The sequence below is a fragment of the Protopterus annectens genome, chromosome 13.part0, assembly GCF_019279795.1.
Source record: "Protopterus annectens isolate FY-2018-M chromosome 13.part0, PAN1.0, whole genome shotgun sequence".
Classification (NCBI taxonomy): Eukaryota; Metazoa; Chordata; order Ceratodontiformes; family Protopteridae; genus Protopterus; species Protopterus annectens.
The window spans coordinates 348,818,429-348,838,903 of record NC_056747.1 but is presented as its reverse complement, the minus strand read 5'-3'; the positions used below and the strand labels follow the sequence as shown (position 1 = coordinate 348,838,903).

The window sequence follows — 20,475 nt, the reverse complement described above, 5'->3', positions numbered from 1 at the left end:
AGCCCACCACAAAATTCCTTTTGAATGCAAGGTATTACCTGAATGACAGTGTCCATATCTTGGCAGTGCTGTGTCCATACATTTTGAGATACCATTGTAGCTTCCTCATATGCAGTTTGGCATTGGGAAGCACCAGAATACAAGATGCCATGAACCCCAAGGCTTGAAGGACTGTCCTTGCAGTCAGCCTGGACTGATGAGACAATTGATGGAAGTAAAGAGAAAGATTCTTTTGTTTGTCCGGGGTCAAAAAGGCCATCTGGGATGCTGTATTCAGTCTCACACCCAGAAAGCACATGTCCTGAGAGGGTACTAGACTGGACTTTATTTCGTTCACAGAATACCCCAGGCATCTTAGCACTGCTATCACATATTGTAAATGATGAAGAAGTTCGTCCTTTCCTTGGGCCAGAATCAGGCAATCGTCCAAATAAGGATAGATCTGTATTCCTCTTAGCCTGAAGAAAGCTATCACTGGAGCCAGAACCTTCGTGAACACTCTGGACGCAGTAGATAAGCCAAAGGGCAATGCAGAGAACTGATAATGAGAAGTCCCAGCCCGAAAACGCAGATACTTCCTGCAACTTATCCTGATAGGAACATGAAGGTAAGCCTCCTTGAGATCCAGAGTCACCATCCAGTGATCTTTGCCCAGCAGAGGTAAAAGCTGTTGTAACGTCAACATTTTGAACTTGGGAATGTCCAGATAAGTGTTGAGGATAGATAAATCCAAAATTGGTCTCCACGTGTTCCCCTTCTTTGGTACTAGGAACAGGCGAGAATAAAATCCTAGGCCCACTTCTGGCAGAGGGACCGGTTGTATGGCCCCTATTTGAAGCAGCAGAGAAATTTGTTTGTGAGCCTCTAGTCTTTGCTGAGGAGGAACGTCCGGCATGCCTTTGAAAGGAGGCAAGGTATGGAAATAAAACTTGTAACCTTGGTGTATGATATCCAATACCCATCTGTCTTGGGTAATCAAACTCCAATTTTCCTTGAAGAGTGCCAACCTTCCTCCCAAAGGTGCTGCCAGGCAAGAAGGATCTGGCAGCTGAAAAGGTAGGTCATTGGGCCTGTTTACGAAAGGACTGGCCCCTGCCCTCACCGAAGATTGTGCAGGTGAACTCCTGTTCTAGGTCTGAAGGAGCTCTGAGCTCTGCCCCTACCACGCCTAGATCTACCCCTAGACTGTGAATCATATGAAGGGTACATCCACCCCTTAGCAGGCCAATTCCTACTAAACTTGGAGGCTGAACTTGCAAAAAATCTTTAACAGCCTGCATAGACTTAGCCTTGTCTTCCATTTTCTTCAAGACTGACTCCACAGGTGAACCAAACAACACATCAGACTGTAAAGGAGCATCCAAAATCCTTGTCTTAACATGGTCAGATAAAATTCTGATCCCTCAGCCAGGCGTGCCTGTGAAGAACTGACCCAGTGGCAGCCACCCTAGACGAGGCCTGTACAGCATCAAAACCACATTGTAAAGAATGCTTACCCACCTGTTCAGAGACATGTACCAAATCTTGTAATTCTTTACACTCAATGCCTTCCGCCAGAGCATCTACCTTAGACTTCAATTGAGAAAGAAGATAGTTTTGATATTTCAACATGTGAAACTGGCAATTCAAAGCCCTCATAGCTAAGGTGGAAGAAGTATAGACTTTCTTTCCCCATCTATCCAAAGTTCTGGCCTCTTTATCTGGAGGAACCGGATTGTTACAACAGAGGCCTTGACACCCTTAGGTCCCTGACTAACAGTTTCTGGGTCCGCCCTAGGACTCTTATAAAGATATTTATGAGCCTCAGGCACCCTGTAATACCTATCCGGTTTAACAGGAGCAGGAGGCAAAGAATCAGGATTAAGTGAAGCCTCTGCAAACACATCTTCCACAACATCCAGAACAGGTGGTATAGCCAAAGGCCTATGTTGGGGTAAAAGCAAAAATTCCCTAAGCCTTTTCCTGGAATCAGAGAAGTCCTGACCTTCCCACTTAAAATGTTCCCTCATGGAATGAAGAGTCTCTGAAAAGAAAAATCCTCTGGAGGAGAAGCAGAAGGAGTCGAATCATCTGCATCAGAATCAGAATAAGGAGAGTACTCCTGCAAGTCTTCGGCCGAAGACTCTGAAACATCCGAAGCCTGCTCAAAACTCCCAACTCTGGTTCCACCCTAGGCCTCTTATCAGGAGGGGGCAAAGAACCTCTAATCAAAGTAATTAAATCTTCTGCCATTTTAAGCATGTGCTTCTTGGGCACAGATCCTGTTGAACTAGGAGTGACACCAACAGAAGCTAAACCTGGCCTGCCTCTGGGAGAAGCCTTGGAAACAGAAGGAGAGGGCCTAACCACCCTAGGAAGGGAGGGATGTTCAGTAACCTGAGAAGCCCCTTCAGCCTGACCTGCCTCCTGAGAGGCCACATCCTGCAATATCAAAGTCTCCCCCTGGGACTCCAGAGAAGCCTCCGGCGGAACCACCGGTTCCACTGACGCCTCTAAAGAACCGGCGTCCGCACGGACGACTCTTCTTGCCTGGGTTTAGCTGCTTTGTCTTTGCGCTTCTTCGAAGAAGCGGGCGGAGCATCCGACGGCATATTATAATTGCACCGCTTCAAGACCAACCTGGCACAATCTAACCTTCGCTTAATAGTGCGCTTATTGAACCTAGCACAAAAGCGACACCCAACAACGTCGTGCTCAGGCCCCAAACAAGGAATACAGAAAGTATGATAATCCCTATGCGGTATCTGCTTCCCACAAGAAATACAGTTATTCACTATTTCTGACATCCGGTAAACCACTGAGGCAAGAAAAAACTAAAATATTCCCCAACGGGGTACTTAGCCAACTTTGACTCGGTCTGAAACTCCGAATTCGAAAAATTTCAGAACGCCGAACGGCACTTGCAACGCTGCTTCTGCATCGGACCATGCGGCAAAAAAGACTGAGGATATGACGTCGGTCATGCGCATTTGTACCCTGACGTCCTGATGTCAGTCTTAAGCGCCTTGACCGACGTCAGCCTAATACTTTGATATTCGGGCCGAGCGAGGACAGCGGACTACCCAAGTGTAAGGACTGCAGCAATGTGAGATGAAGAACATCTCCATTTACAAAATGAGCAATTTTAAACAACAAAGAAAAATGAAAAGCTTCAAGTTACAACATGGACACACAATAAGTGAAAGGCAGCTATATTTGAGAAACTCTGCAACCAGTAAAGCAGTTATTACATATTAATACAAGACAAATAAGCATTTATGAGGTTTAAACAGTCAAACTACAATTTTAAAATTATTGGGTAGGACAAATAAGCAAGAAGAGGTGTGGAAGATATGACTAAAAATCAGAGATAACAAATGGGAGAGTGAAAATTTCTACTACAGGCTAAGGGAAAGGTGTGTGTTTGGAGAGGTTTCTTAACTTGAGAGACCAAATGTGAATGTTACTGTTTGCAGACAACAGAAGACATATGACCATCTCCAGAAAAAGGAAGGTGGTGCCCTGTACAAATCTAGCATCAAGTCAAAGGGAGAAAATGGACTATAAAGGATGAAGAAGGGATTTGGATATTGCAATCTATTGAATCTAAATCTTACAATAATAAAGTGTCCAATGCTTCATCATGTTTCATTCAGATGAGATAAAAACTTCATGGAGGGTGCTGTTAAGTGCCATACACTGAGGCATGTCTACCAGAAACGGGTAGGACAGCAGTGCAGCAGGACTTACAACACACAGTCTCTGTTGCTTGTGTAAGCACTTGTGGCAGCAGGTGAGATTTGTAAGTCTTTTTTGTCACAGGTATCGTGATGGATGGAGCAAAAAGCATATGATATGTGTGAATCTGTGCATACAGTTAAGACACATTATAGAAGAGATGGGGAAAACATGAAAAATCATTGCTGGGGGCTTACAAAAACTTTACTGGCTAATAACTGGCTAATAACCAAATAATTTAAGTCCGTGATCTATGCTACAGCCATTTCTTTTTACATGACACTGTTGTTCGATGGAGGCAAGGTTGTGTGGAAGAACGTAATTGCCTAAGCAATGCATGGAAATTGACTGGCATTAGGAAATGGGATGCATAAGGTTGAAAAGTACATTTTAGTCACAGAAATAAAAAAATAAATCAATAAAAACACTAAAGCAGTTGTTAAAGAGAGGTAATGCTTCACAGGCTCTAAATCCAATCAAACAAAACAGATATCATTACTCACCTCTGTTGGTTCTGTATATTGTGTGGATAGGTGGCTGCCTGCTGATGTACATAACCACCTGGTCGGTGTTGTTGCATTTGTCGGACATTGTCCACTAGTCCTGGAGTTGGTGCTGTTTGGGTAGCCTGGTATGCCTGGTTAGCAAAGGCAGGAGGAACCATTGCATTTGCTTGTGAAGGATGCTGTTGTATTGTTATAGGGGTTCCATAGGGTGTATAGCCTTGAGGCAAGCTCTAAAAATAATGTAAACAGATTATGAACATGGTTTAAAAATAAGATCCATCAAAAAATGTTTCCAAGGTTCAATTTATAGACATACCAAAGTGAGAGGACAAAACCACAAAGTATTAATACAAAAAGCCCTCCTGGCTGACTTAGCCTGAACCAACTTTTACTGCAGACTTTCTGCCTTCATCTTCCAGATGTCTGCTACTACACTACAATATGTTCAACCCTACCACTTCTACATGGAGGCTATGCCCATCATCCACCAGTGTTTCAAAGATGCATTTCTCAGTTTTCCCATCCTGCCCTCCAAAATTCTGTTTTCAGTGTAATGTTTTGCTCTACAGCACATCCCCCTATTTGGAAACTATTACTAAGGCCAAAGTATACCTTTAGCCATTGTGTGCAGAGATGCATCTGTATATCTTGCACTTGCTGTCCCTTCCATTATGCTATCTATGACAAACAGGTTTATTACTATACAATTATTGCCCTTCCCTTCAAAAGAAATTTTATATCAAGCTCCTCTGTGACACCTACTCTCCAGAATATGTATGTTTTGTTCAATTTTTGGTGTCTTTGCACTTACACTATCTGAATTATAAAGTCAGTGGCCCTGTTTAGAAATAATTCAACGAAAGTGCTTCTGATGAAAGCCTTACATTAAATAGGCAAAATATTTCCAGTATGGCCTATATGGATTCATTAACAACTTGCACCATAAACTATCATTTATCACCTGTCTAAAATATAGAGTTGCCTTGCCCTACTAATTCCTTGACAACTACTGTATTTCTTTAGAAGCTTTCCCCCCTCATTCTATCCCCTGTGCTAGTGTGTTCAACTGTTGTTTTGCTATACCTATGATAAGGCAAGACCAACCTTTTGGTTCTTTAGGAATATCAATCACAAAAGAACAAGAACGGTTAGCCCCAACATTAAAGATACCTGAATTCAAAAGTAACTCTACTATAGTGTGACCTCTCAATATCACCATCCAAAACACAGCACTCCACCCAATTCCAATTTCCTGGCATTGTAGATCGTTGCACAGCAGCCAAGAATAATTTCAGATCTTCAAGACATCTCAGCTAGAAATTCATTATTTATTAATTTGGACATACTTGGCACCAGAAAAAAAAACAAATATTGGCAGAAGCTATAAACAGGATTAGCTACTTCCCTAGACTGCCATCTATAAAAGGAATACAGAACCACGTTGCATTCTCCTTCATTTACTTTCAACACTAAGATAAAATCTGAAAAACTGCCAAAAACCTACAAAAAGTACACCATAATCCTACTTGAAGAAGGCTATGCATGTGAATCTACAGACTGAGATGCCTTCTAAAACATGTAGTTAAATTAAGTTCCCAAGTAACAATCTCCCTTTTATGGGGCAACCTTAGCCATCAGGGTACTTAATTTCTTTTGGAAAACTCAAACAGTTATGCTAGGAATGGTTGGTGCCCATGAAAACATCATTCAATTCACAACTGCTCCTGCAAAGGTAGCTCTATTCTGCATATTCAGGTTTTACTGATTAGGGAAACTGGAGTTTCAACAAGGTAATCTGCAGTGCAGATTTCATGAATACAACCCCCTTCCCAAAACAGGGGTGGGGACTGTTAGTCCTCTTGCAGTATAGAATTTGGCAAAGCTAGGAAGAGATCCTTCCCCCTCAGCTGGTAGCAAAATATAAACTGAGATAACCAAGCAGACATTGTCAACCTAGTCACATGTTTATTAAATCCAACTTTGGTGAAGGACACCAACACCACATTATCTTAATGGCACAGTGTAAGCACAATATATCAATATTCTCCTGGTGTAAAACAGACTGGTTTGTCCCTCATCCTTCTAACTCTGACTGGAAAATAAAATGACAGAAGACTATCTTAGTTTAAGATGAACTTTGAAACAACTTTAGGTAAGAACTAGGATTCTACTATTTGGGTTCTTCACAGATGTTACAGTTAAGAAATTGTGTCTCAAACTAAGATCCACCACTAACAGTGCAGCTCTGAGTAAAGCACTTAAATCAGGTTGCCAAACAACTCCTTAAAAGTCGCATCTGTGCCTAACACACAACCTAGTTATGAAATGAAACAAAACACAAGTAGCCACCATGAACAAAACTTCCTTCCTGAAATAATGGTTCAAGGATGAAAGAGTCAGGGACCCCAAAATAAAATTAAGGTCGCAAAGAGGGACAAAACTGATGATGGCTATCATTAAATGGATGATCCTTCCTAAGAAGGCATGAGGAAGCACATGTAACACTAACTCTCTATTGGCTCGTGCTAGACTAGAACAGCAGATACGTGGACCTTAAGGTTATAAAACATTATGCCCGTTTCCAATAACCTAGGCTTAACTGATCATGTCACCTTCAAATGGCTTTGTGCCAAGACAATGTTCGAGAACTTGTATGATGCATCATGCTTTGCACCAAATGTGCATAAGGCCAAGCTACACCAAACTTTTCTAGTTCAGTACCAGCAGATTTCAAAAGGTTGGAAGCAGACAGGGTTTCATATAACACACCTTTCAGAGCAATTATGTTTCCAGCAATCACACTCTACTGACTAACAAGGTGGAAAAATCATCTACTGACTGCTTCAAACTCACACATTTGCAAATGGTCTCGTGAACTATCAATCAGGCTGGAGGGGCAAGGGTAAGGACACCCACTTTAGGAGGTTTATGTACAACTTTCCTGGCCTCATCAAACAGAGGGAATGTGGACATACAACTTTTAATATTTAGAGGGAATTAACCTCTCTTCTAAGGAGCAAAGACAATGAAAGAGACTTAAGTGATCATTATGCATCTCCTGCTGTAACTCTGTTGGGAAACCTGAAAGCAACAGACCTGCATGCCTTCTAAGAGTAATGTAAAAATTTGCAGGGTGAACATGAACACCCTTAGGACATACAGTTAGAATCAAGGGGCTGACTACCCACAAGGTTTGAGTGTTTGTGACAATGTGACTTGAGATCCATGCCTTCCCCACAGTGTCAGTGGTCATAGCCACATTTTTCAGCAAGTGAAAGAATTGCCTGATCAGCTGTTCCAGTGATTGCCTTTCCTAGGTGATCCAACTTTCTGCAGTCACAATCAAGACAGAGTGCACTCAGACTTTTTGTCACCTTTCACCACCCCTGAATGATTTCAGGCACTATGGAAATAGCAGCAGAATGTTTTACCATGAAGAAAAATCTCTGGGTGCAAGACATTTCTTATATGCTTAGTTAGGGACAGGTCATGGATGGAGCTTCTCTATTCCTCTAAGGACAGTAAACAGTGCGTGGACCACCCTAATCAAAACTTGTACAACAACAACACACTGTAAGAGACTGCTTTGGACTTTTTCCTAGACAATATTCGGGATGTGCATCATCTCTCTGATGGATCTGATAAGACCACTGTTATGTATCCTCTGTGGGGCTAGAATGTAATAGAGAACAGCCCTCCAAAGGGGGGAAAATAGTGCCTCCCTTTACAACTCATCATTTTATGAATTCTGAGAAGTGACAAGCCAATCCTTTTGCAGTCAGTTAAGGACACGTTTTCAAAATAAGCGCAGTCTTAAAGGAGGGCCAGTCCTCCTGATAAAGCCTCCAACAGCTTGACTATTGAGCTGGAAAGGGAACAGAATGTTTGAACTGACATGGGGTCACCCAATAAACATTTTACTGTGGCTCTTGAAGAACCCATCATTGATCTATGCACACCAGCCAAGGCAGCCTTCAATGCCCATGGATAACTGCCAATTACACAGAACAAAAACAGCTAATCAATGACTGGTAACCACAACAAAAGATAAAAGAAAGACATATGGTGTGATGCATCTCCTACTACCTGAAGGACAGCATCAGCAGATGGGCTGCAATGTGCTTCACTGAATGTAAAACTGGGAGCCAGAGAGAAGATAGATACAAGGTGTCACAGGTCCTGACTATTGTGATGCTGCTTAGGGGACCAAAGGATGGTCCTGTGCTGAATAACCTGAATCCTGGTATTGGAAGAGACTTCTGTCTCTTCTAACTGAAGAGCATCCCCCCAAATAAACAGTGCCGCTGGCATTCCTTCCATGAGGGGGAATCAATAGTGTTATATATTTTTTTTCTTTCTGGTCTTCAGATGGACCATAGTGGTCTAGTTAATATCCTGACATGAGGCTTTGAGTATGATTCAGTTCAAACCAAACAGCCATACTTCATGACTTTATGTAAACATTTGCATTTCTTGAACAAAGATTTGTATAACTTCTCCAAACTTGTACAACAGCAGTCAAAACTTCACTGGGAAAAATAAACTGTTAAAGCCACTTGAATCCAATGCAAACACTCTGATTACAAGGAAGGAACTAAAGGCAGAAGTGAAAGGGTCCCAACTTTGCCTTCCACACACTCTTAGGCATCATTAAGAAGTTTGCTCATTCTGCTGAAACTGCTAATAGACCGTCTTTGGTGGTAAGTATACAGAGTATGGATATAATCACTTTCTATGTGACAATGCTCTGAACAAACAATCTTTTATGCAAACAAACAAGATCAATCTTTTATGCAAAATGACGATAAACGTCTTGCTACACAGACGTATCTACAGCTCCCAACTGAAATGTCAGTACTTGTAACATTGAGTGCCAATGAACCTAAAAAAAACCCCAACAAAACTGCAGAAGAGCAAATCTTGAACATTGTTCTTCTCTTTAAGTCCACCTGCACCTCCCGATGTGGGGGGCAAGTCCCCCCATATCCTCAAAAGGTAATTATATATATATATATATATATATATATATATATATATATATATATATATATATATATATATATATATATATATAAATACATATATATATATTGAAAACTTCATGCCTCGGAGAAAAGGGAATATTGTGGGAAATGGCAATCTCAGACTTGGTATATGTAAGTCCGTTTTTTGGCCATTCAGTCTGTGTTGAAACTCGCTCTACAGGATCCCAACATTTCAAATGGTTACGCATATCAACACATCACCAATACACTTATTTTCTTGCAAAAGCAGCCTGTTAACCAGGTACTGAAAACAAATTACAGGTGCATTAAGGCTTCTGTACTGTATAACTAGTACTCAGCTTCTAACTTTCACAAGAACTGTAAAAGACAAAAGCTAAGGTACCGCAATTATATAAACCAGAGAAGAAACTTCACTGCATCCATTTTTTTTTTTTTTTTTTTAAAAAGAGTGGCTTCTATGCGTTTTATTTAAAGAGAAAATCGTAATCAAGTGGTGATAGGTGTATGAAGTTTCTTTACCTGGTGCGACATACATTCTCTGCAGTCATGCTACTTTTAAACTCTATTGACCTTAGATATAAAAGAAAACCATAATTCTTTGCATTATGAAATGATCTTATGAAATTAACATGATTAAAAATGAGTGTGCCCCAATGAATACCATATGACTACTTTAGCCATCCTGCCTCAGCTGCAAAAATCAATATCATATGCACTAAAATTAAAATGGTAAGAAGAAAGCATTCCTTTAATATGAATACCTTATGAAAAAAATACAAGAATATTCCCAGTGAAGACAAACTGGATTTTGCAAAATGATTATGACAAAAAAACTGACTAAGAACCATGAATGACAACATTTCATGAATTTATGTAAACATAAGATCATAAGAGATGCAACGCAATTGAGCCACAAAAGGCCATTTCTGCCTTGCCAGTAACCACTCTTATCCCTTCCTTTTCGAGGAGGGACAAGCCAGTCATACCAGGGATAAATTTATGAATTCCCATATACTTCTCCAGCTCCTTTTTAAAGGCAATGTGTCACAATGTAACTTTGACAGAAAGTAGTTTCCAGAGAAGGGACAGGCACTGCCTTATCATATTTATTTGATGGAGTAGACTTGTTCTCTGGCCCTAGTGTTAGTGGGACTCTAACTTTTGCCGGAATAAGAAAACCTCAACTACTGGATCCCTTATGGCCCTACAAGCAAGGCACAGCTCACCTCCAAGGAGTTTACACAATATTGAATGCAGAGATATAACCTCCAGTCTTATCTTGGTAGTTCAGGTCTTTAAAGCCCTTGATCTTTTTTGTTAAAATATACAGGGTCATTCCAAATGCTTGAAATCATTAGTAAAGTACACCATAAAGGGGGAGTTCTACTCTATGATGAATATAATCAGCACAGAGCTCGAGAAGGTGAGGACTTCTTTTGATCTAGAGGAAATACCTTTTTTATGAGGTGCGCAAGGTAAAAGACTTCCTAACCAACACTCAAATGGGAAGGAGTAAACAGTTCTCTCAATACCTTCTTATTTTGAAGAGGTATGTTTTTTAACCCATAAACTGAAGATAGAGACTGCTTACTGAGTGCGGCAATTTTGAACTTTTTGTTACCAACTCGGAGCCCATTTTTTGTACACCAGCAATAGACAGGCATAAGCTCCTGTTGGAGTGCCTGTATGTCGGGGAACACATGCACGCGTAATGACAATTCCCACCTTACAATCTGAAAAATAGATACTGAATAAGAGTCCCATGTGATGTACCCTCTACTCCTAGTCCTGTCCCTAAGCCAGCTGGCTATTCACCTAACCAATACAGGTCAATTTGGAGCTCCTTCAGCTTGTTTACTGCATCTGCATATGGTATGGTATCAGATGTTCTGACGAGGTCGAGGTACACTGTGTGGACAGCCTTTCGCACTCCACAGTTTAAGCAACCCACTCAAAGAAGTTCACTAGATTCATCAGACAAGATCTGCCCTTGACAAAGCTAAACCTCTGGTAGTAAAGTCTGATAAAATTTCCCATACCATAGTTAATTAGGTCAGTTTATGATACATTGTCCCAGCTTTGCAAACAAGACTCAGCCTAACAGGTCTGTAATTCTAGGGTCAGTTATGGGGCCATCCTTGTTCAGTAGCATCACAACAGCTTTACATCAAACCTGTGGGGACACAGCACTGCTAGGCTTAGGATAAACAGATTGAAGAGTGAGTCGCCACCGCTTGTTTAACTTTATATACCCGTTTCCAAATTCAAGCTAGCCATTATATGTCAGTAAATAGCAATCAAAATTAAGTCATACTTACATAATTGGTGTTGTAAATAGGTCAGTCAAGATTAGCAGGATTAAACAGTTGAATTTCTTAACACAAACTTGCTTTGGAAATTAAAATCATGACAGGATGAATTTTGAAAATATTCGGTCATTTAGCAACGTACATCTATTTCTATGAGAAAGAACACATTTAAATTATTGCAACCACATCTCCATTACTAACCCATCCGCAAAGCAAATAGCTTGTTTCCTGTAGTGAGACACCTCAACTATACTTATTTTTAAAGGTATGTGTACCCATTTTCAAGTTTGATTCACCCCACTGTACAATGCACCAATTTTATGAGTTAAGTACCTATTTCTGGGCTTGATTCCTCTCTATATATGACTTTATCTTGACCCCCATCACTTATGATTTGAAAGTTGTTTAGTATACAGAAAATCAAGCTAAATGACCACCGCTGTTTAAAGAAAGTAGATCCACATTTACATCTTACCTTTTCAGAAGTAAAACTAAATGACTTTGTGAAGCAGATTTTTTTCAGCATCTTTTATTAAGATCTTTTCCACAAAGTTGCTCTTAATATGTTTAGATTTTTGTCACACACAGATTTTTAAACTTGTCTTTTTAAGTAGAATCCCAAAACCCTACTTGCACAGCATGAAGCTTTACTTACCATTAGATATTCAAATTGTTTTCTAATTGTGTGTCTGGATTTTTGTCCTGAGGTACCTATATTTTAAGAGCCTCTGTACCTATTTTCAATGTCTGCAGGTTGACAAGTATGCCAGTAGTCCCCTAATCACATGATGCTACAGCAGGATATAATATGCAATTTTGTGATACCATCATATGAAACCCATATTTGTCATAACAGACTGAACAAAAATGGTAGATCAACTACCAACCGCACACTGTTTTTGCACTTCAGAAAACAACCTGCATGGCTATCTACTTGCCCAATAGCAATGTTAATTTCCTTTCCATGAAAACAGACCTGCAACCAGCCTATCTCAAAAGCCCATTTAGTTATGGACCTTCAAGTAATGCAAAACTGTTAAATATGTTCAAGATTTTGCAAGTGATGCTCTACATTCTTTTTTGCTTCAGCTTTCAGATACAGTATTAATCTTACCCAGTTCTTATTTTTCAACAGCATTCTTAAATTACTTATTGCTTTTTCACTGATATAGGTACATTTTCTTCTATTCATGTCTTTGCACTTCTACTTTTCTTCTGTTGTCTAGTTTCCCTACTTTCTTCCTCCAATTCAATACTTAGAACCTATGCTCTTCTAAATGCTTATGTTTTAGTCTTGCTTTCTTTGAAATGCACATTGTATCATCCTAATGCACGTGACACAGATATTCATCACTCAACTTTTTTTTTTTTAGCCACTACTGCTCTATTGGTTACATCATCATATATTTCCTTCCCTCAAAACAATCCACTGGCTTGTCAGAGTCGCTTGGTAACACACAAAATCAATGATTCAAACTATTCAAAAACATTTCACACACTGCAAACACTTTGTATACATACTCATCTTAGGTTTTAGAAAAGATTAGTGCATTCTGTTCTTCAGGTGGCTTAACCAGCATCTTCATAAGCATCAGTCTTGTTTCACAGGCCCGAATGGAGAGATGAAAAGTCAACACGCAAAGGAGAGGAGAAGTGCCGAAACTGAATTCATCCTCAAGTCTTGGTGAGTAAATTCATGAGGTGGACCCTGTTTTCACAAAATCTCAACAAGGCGACACTGACATACAGACTGTACTTATATAGCATATATTATGGACAGAAGTAGGTCAAAAATTAAGAGAGATAGCTGGGCGCACAAGACCCAGGATAAAAAAGTGCCCAATCCTGGTAGGTGCACTGGTGCCAGGACTGGAAAAAATGAGTGTAGAATCCTCAAAATATGGAAACATTCCTACAATGGGGCCATGCCAGGCCCAGGGGGAGGATGGCCCTCCTGTTGTAGAAGGAAGCAGCAAGTCCACAAAAATCACAAAAACTGATAGGCCAAAGAAGAGCCATAAAAACGAAAGAGTCAATTGAGGATAAGAAAGAAATATTGTATTGTTACTATAATGCAAAAAGCCCAACATTTCCAGACATAAGATATACAAAACAATTAAGACAGAAATTACAGGAAAGAAAAATACTTCCGCAAGAAAAACAGTCAGAAACTTCAAATGAAAATTTGCATTCATTAATACAACAGATTTGTGAAAAACAGTATACAGATCAAGAAACTTTTATCTGTTTGGAAAAAGAAGCATCTGAGGAAGTGTGAAAATGTAAGCTAAACCTAGAGATATTTGAACAATATAAAAAAGAAAAATGGACATGAGAAAGAGATTTGATATGGTGCAATATTTATGCAAGGAGAAAGCCAAATTCATCAATACAAAGAAGGCAGCCCCCAAAGATATTCGAAGAGAAATACAAGCAAAGGCATCCAGATATGGAAAATTTTACAATAAAAAAAAAAAAAAATCACAAAAATGGAACGTAGAAAAGAAGATTAGTAAAGTAGAAGTTAAAAAGAACAGAAGCTGCATTTATGGAGTGCCTGCGAAGTAAAGGATTTGGTGTAGGTGGTCTAATACAGGTTATATCACAGCATCATGGAGCGAGTCCCCAGAGTAAGGAGAAACAGGAAGATAAGGAAACATCTGACGAGGAAATATGGACATGGGAAAGAAAGATTTAATATGGTGTAATATTTAAGTAAAGGAGAAAGCAAAACTAACTAATACAAAAAGAGCTGCACCAAAGATATTTGAAGAGAAATACAGGCAAAGGAATCCAGATTTGGAAAACTTTACAATACAAAAAAATAAGACGACAAAGAAAAAAAGTAGAAAAGAAGATTAGCAATGGAGAAGTTAAAGAAACAGAAAATTAGGTTATGGAGAACCTGCAAAGTGAAGGATTCAGTGTAGAAAATTGAATGCAGAAAGCACCAAAACATGACAGAGCAATAGATATCTAAATTAAGGGGAAACCAGTGGAACAGGAAGCAAATGGTCAGGTGCGATATCAAGATATTTTGAAGCCTTCCACAAGAAATCAGTATGAATATTCACTTGAATCTAGACAGCAAGGAAAGGAACAGGAAACTCTGATGCAGTCAATGTTGAGGAGTGATAGGCCAGTGAGCTCCCATATGACAGAGCAATAGATGGCACAGGATGAAATTGAACAGAAGGTGCCACAGGAAGATGCTACAGAACTTTCTATAGAATGCCAACAGGAAATGGAAAACAAGGGATGTACCCTCAGTTTGGAAGACAATGAGCAAAGAGAAGAGTTGCTTGATTTAATAGACATAGATATATTAAGATCAATGAGAGAAATAGACTGCAGAAGGTCAATAAACCCCAAAAAGTCAGATGTCTGATAAATCAAATGAATGCAGTAATTAGAACTGTCCACAGAGATCCATATGACATAACAGAAGTAAACAGGATATATTACTGTGGATGTAAATTAATAACTGATAAAGTTCAACCACAAGAACACAGGGTAGTGAGGGAAAGGAGGGGAGAAATTGAATACCATCATGGAAGTATCGAACAGAGAAAACTATAAAGCAATTAAGACAAGAAGCGTCACTCTTAGAAGACTATAGAAGAGGGAATAGCTCAACAAAAATACTGATTAAGATGGATGTGATTAAAGCAATGTACAATATTAGAACAGACCAGGATCTAGCATGCACTGTCGTAAATAAACTAAAAATTTCAGCACAAGCAGAAAACTTAGAAGATACACAGATAAATATAAAGCAAAAGTACAAAATAATTAATTTATTGATGACCCAAAAAAGTTGTATATAGAACTGGGAAATAAGGTAAAAGGAACTGAAAGACAGCCAAAAAAAAAGGTACTAAATACATTTTGGAGAAGTATCTATGAAGATCCTGTGGAGCACAACAAAGATGCTAAATGGATTGAAGTAGTAAAAGAAAGAATAATAAGTTTAAAAGTGCAAGATATGAAATGAGAAAGCAACAGCAACAGAGATTGAGACAAAGTTAAGAAAAGCCTCTAACTGGAAAACCCCAGGCCCAGATGCAGTACCTAACTTTTGGTTAAAATTATTAACATCTTTGCACAAGGATTTAGCCACGAGTAAGAACTATTTATATGCGCACCCCGAAAAGACGCTAACCTGGCTAACAACAGGCAAAACAATGCTTCTTCTTAAAGAGTGAACCTGAAAGCTACCTTAAAAATTACAGACCAATAACTTGCCTTCCGAAGACATATAAACTATACATGGAAATTGATAACATAGTTTATAGTCATTCAGAAGAAAACTCAATTATAGCAATAGAACAAATGAGCAATAAAAGAAAGTCAAATGGAACAAAGGGTCATTTGTTGTTAAAGTCATACTGGAGAACTGTAAAAAGGGGAAGAATTTAAGTATGGCATGGATAGACTATAAAAAAGCATTTGATAGTATCCCACATTCATGCATAAGAGAGTGCTTAAAAATGTATGAGATACACCCTACACTGATTCAACTACATTACAGTGAGCATGAAACAGTGGCAGACCACTTTGCAATTAAGCCATGACAAAGGACAGATTATTATCCCAGGGATAAAAATTCTAAGGGGGATATTCCATGGTGACTCTCTGTCACCATTGTTATTCTGCCTTGCCATTAATCCATTAAGCTGTTTACTTAACAACTTAGGCCACGGCTACAATTTGGCTCCTAAAAAACAACTAAGTGTAAAGATTTATCTTCTCTTTGCAGATGATTTGAAACCGTATAGCTCATCAGATGAGGAACTAAAAGCATAGCTGCAAGTTGTCAAAACTTTTTCGGATGATATAAGAATGTCATTTGGTCTTGATAAGTGTGCAAAAGCAACCTTTAAAGCGGGAAAACTGCAGCACAAAGAAAACATCAGTTTGGGACAAGAATGTGATATAAAAGAACTTCAGCAAGAGGGAGTGTATAAATATTTGGGAACTGATGAAGGAACAACAATAAAACATGAACAAATGCGAATAAAACTTAGTAAGGAACACTTTAGAAGACTTAAATTAATTCTGAAAACAGCGTTCACATCTAGGAACAAAATCCAGGCTATAAACCAATTTGCTCTTCCTGTCCTAACTTAAGAGTTTTGGAGGGATTAACTGGCCCCAAAATGTGTTGGATGGACTAGACAGAAAAACGAGGAGGATGCTTCATGCTCAAATGATTTATAAAAATCAGTGTATACCAAGATTATATATTTCCCCCTTCCGAAGGAGGTGCCTCCTTGAAATTGATTACATGTATAGATTTGCAATCGTGGGACTCCACACATATCTGCTGACCTCACAAGACCCAAATATAGTGAAAGTCTTGAAACATGAGGAGAATAAATCTAAGATGACTTCTCTGCTTAATTTAGCAGAAGCATACTGGCGTCAAGCAGGAATGGAAATCAAACTAGAAGTAGATAAAAATCAGGCAGCAACTGAATGTGCCAAAAAACAAAAGAAAGAATATAAGGTGAAGGACCAGATGAGAAGGTAAGAAATGTGGAAAAAGCATAAATATAGTTGCAAGTATAGAAAACTTCTGGAAGAACCTCAAGTTGATCAGGAACGAACATAGGAATGGTTACAGAGGCGAATTCAAACCAAGAGATGAAAGGTTAATATTGGCAGCCCAAGATAATGGGCTACATACACACTGGTTTAGAAAGTCCATTGAACATGTGGGAGAAACAGAAATGTAGGTTTTGTAAAATCAAATTGGAAAAAGTTGCACACCTCGTTGCTGGGTGTGACATACTAATGGCAGGAGGACTATACACTAAAAGGCATAATAATATGGCAAGACTATTGCACTGGGGATTGTGCAAACATTATGGTATTGAAGTGGCTGAGAAACACTGGAAACATGAGCCACAAACCATCACAGAAAATTATGAAGTTTATATCACATGGGACCACCCATTACCAACAGTTCAAAAGACAGATGCTAGAAAATCAGATACAGTGGTCCAAGAAAAGAAGACGAATGTAACACTGTTCATTGAAATTGCTACACCCAATGACTACAGTGTTTTGCATATAGAGAGATACTAAGTCATAAAATATCAAGATCTGCAGGCAGAAACCAGAATAATGTGGAAGAAAGATACCTAAACAGTTCCAATAGTAGTTGGAGAAACGGGTCTTATAAAAAGAATTTACAATCATATTTAGATATGTTATCAATCCATGTAACCCCGCACGAATTGCAGGAGTCATTACTGGGCACATTGCGAGTGCTGCGAAGAGCACTTTTAGCTAACATCAAAGATTGAAACAATACTAACTTCATGAACCTTAATCGTACTTCAATTTAGGAATGGGGTCCATTCCCGTCATAGTATTAGAAACCCAAAAGATGTGGAGAAATTAAAAGAGAGTAATGCTTCCTTAACACCATATTTGCCACTGGTGCTTTTGGGAGGGAAGAGATTGACTCTGTACATAATAGGGGATTCACCAATAGAAAGAAGCAGTGAGAAGGTAACAGGAACCCCATTAATGGAAATTAACCAAAGACAAAAGGAAATAATTCACAGAACAACATAATGTGCCAGTGGCCCATAGATAAAGGAGAGTTCTCTCCAAAAAGCAAGGGGAGAAAGACCACAGGGGCTAACGGGAAGGGAAGGAGGAGCTGCAGGGTAGGTAATGTGATTAATGAAGTAAAAAAAAATATACCAAAAGGATCAGAAACAGGGACACGAATAACTGGAGCAAAAAATTGCTTAAGTACGGTTGGATAAGATTACAGAGCCAGCACGACATAAAATATATTTTCAAGTAAAACACTACATTAATGAGATGCAAAGCTGGACAGCTACTTTACTTAACAAATCACTTAAACTACCCTTATTTTTTATTTATTTTTAATATCACTACCCTCCTGACCCCAGGCAACCTCCGGCATCCCCCCGCCCCAGACTTCTGAGCTCACCCAAACCTGGATCCCTCAATGGCAACTTGCTGGGCATCCTGGATGTAACCATTCAACATGAGCCCCAAAATCCTCAGGAAGTGGACCTCAGTGGTAATGCTCTGCTATGCCTGTGAAACAAATAAATCAATCATTAGTAAAACGTGCAGACCCTGGGTACAGTCATTCACTGTGGCAAGTAATACTAGCTCTGAATACAGCTACTACAATGACATCAAGACATCACTGCTGACCCCTGCATTAATACTGAGATGTCCTCCATGACTCTGTCTCCGCCTGAATTTGCCCTGGCTTCAAGCTCCTTCCCCCAATAAGAAAGCCACTGGCTGCTTCGTGCTATAGCCCTGGGACAGGCCTACTTGTCTCAATTCCATTTCTAAACATGGGTTGGTTTACCAGTGGTGAAGATACATCCCCTACCCGTACACCACTGACCTGGCAAATATAAACAAAACTGAAAAAGGAACTAAGCAATATGTCAAAGTTAAGTATGTAACTGCCATTCAAGATGGGATTGAGGAAAAAAACTGCTCCATTTTAGCAGTCATCTGGAATTAATGAGCTTAATATGACAGGCATATGGCAATATAAGAATTCTGGAAAATTACAAAAGAATGAGCACACAGTGACAGTGAGAGAAGGATTAAACAATGGCATTGAGTGTCAAAAGGAAAAAACTTCAGGGGCTCATACACTTGAAAAATAAAGCACACCTCAACTGCTGCTGGCAGTCACAGTCTTCTCCAAATATGGTCTTCTTTAAATACTCTACATTACTATCATGGCAATGCTTTTATCTATTGTGACAGTTGTTCGCACTTTTCTCTTAGTAAGATGAGATAAAAAGTTTCCAGTACCTACAAATATGCATTTTACACCAAACAAATCACATAAAAAGTACAGTTTTGTACCTAACATAAATGTAGATGTTCGAGTGTAGACACTGCTGCAGTCATTACACTTGGGTTATCCTGCCGTCAGATGGTCCTGCAGTCGATCAGAGTTCCAAAGTCTTGGTCCGGCTTCAGCTGCTGTCGCTTCTTACCTGACGTCATTGTGCCAGGGGTATACAAGAGGCATCAAACACCATTTTCTTCAGTTTTTCTTGCCCCAGATGTCAGGTGCCCCCAAATGGGGAGCAACTATATGTATATGTATATGTGTATGTGTATATATATATATATATATATATATATATATATATATATATATATATATGTATATAAACAGCAATATATATGAAAATGCAATTTTAGCAACATAAACTTTACCTTCATCTAAAAGCAAATACACCACAAAGGCCTTAGAAAATAGTGAAGGAAAGAAAAGTTCTAGAAAAAAGGGGGATGGCGGGTGGGTAACCCAGACTGCAACAGTGAATACACTCGAACAATGTACATTTATGGTAAGTGTACACAACTGTACTATGTTCTTCGTGTTTCACTGTTACAGTCATTACATTTGGGTAGAATCCCAAAGCTATGGATGGGAGGATGGAACTAAATAGCAACAGGAGCGGCTATAAGGCCCTGCAGAACTGCAGTGGCAAAGCCTGCCCTGGACTTAAAGAGAGACAAATGATAATGCTTTGTAAAAGTATGAAAAGAGCTCCAAGTAGCAGCTTCTAGAATGTCTTTGGTTGGAACTCCTCTGAGAAAGGCTGCTGAGGTAGAAGCAGCCCTGGTGGAATGTGACCCGATTCCCTTGGGCACCGGTTTACCATGATGCAAGTAGCAGAAATGAATGCAGTAGCTTATCCACTTAGAAATAGTCTGCTTTGATATAGCCTTCCCCTCTGATCCTGCAGCAACTTTCTTAGAGATATGGTCCTGTTTAAGTAGAATCTTAGTTGTCTGTGTACGTCCAATGAATGCAGAATCCACTCCCCCTTGTTCTGCAGATTTGGGTAAAATGTTGGCTGGTGAATAGTTTGGTTAAGAGTCACACTGGATACCACCTTAGGC

The 20,475-nt window shown here is 39.4% G+C and overlaps 1 protein-coding gene across 1 annotated transcript in view; it reads right to left on the bottom strand.

The window, feature by feature from the left end:
* The window catches only part of MED12 (mediator complex subunit 12), a 4,088,267-nt gene that overhangs the window by 373,099 nt on the left and 3,694,693 nt on the right, over positions 1-20,475 (bottom strand). The window contains exon 39 of the mRNA XM_044054827.1: positions 4,221-4,453. Within this exon, the coding sequence (XP_043910762.1) occupies positions 4,221-4,453 (233 nt within the window). The remainder of the gene's footprint in view (positions 1-4,220; positions 4,454-20,475) is intronic.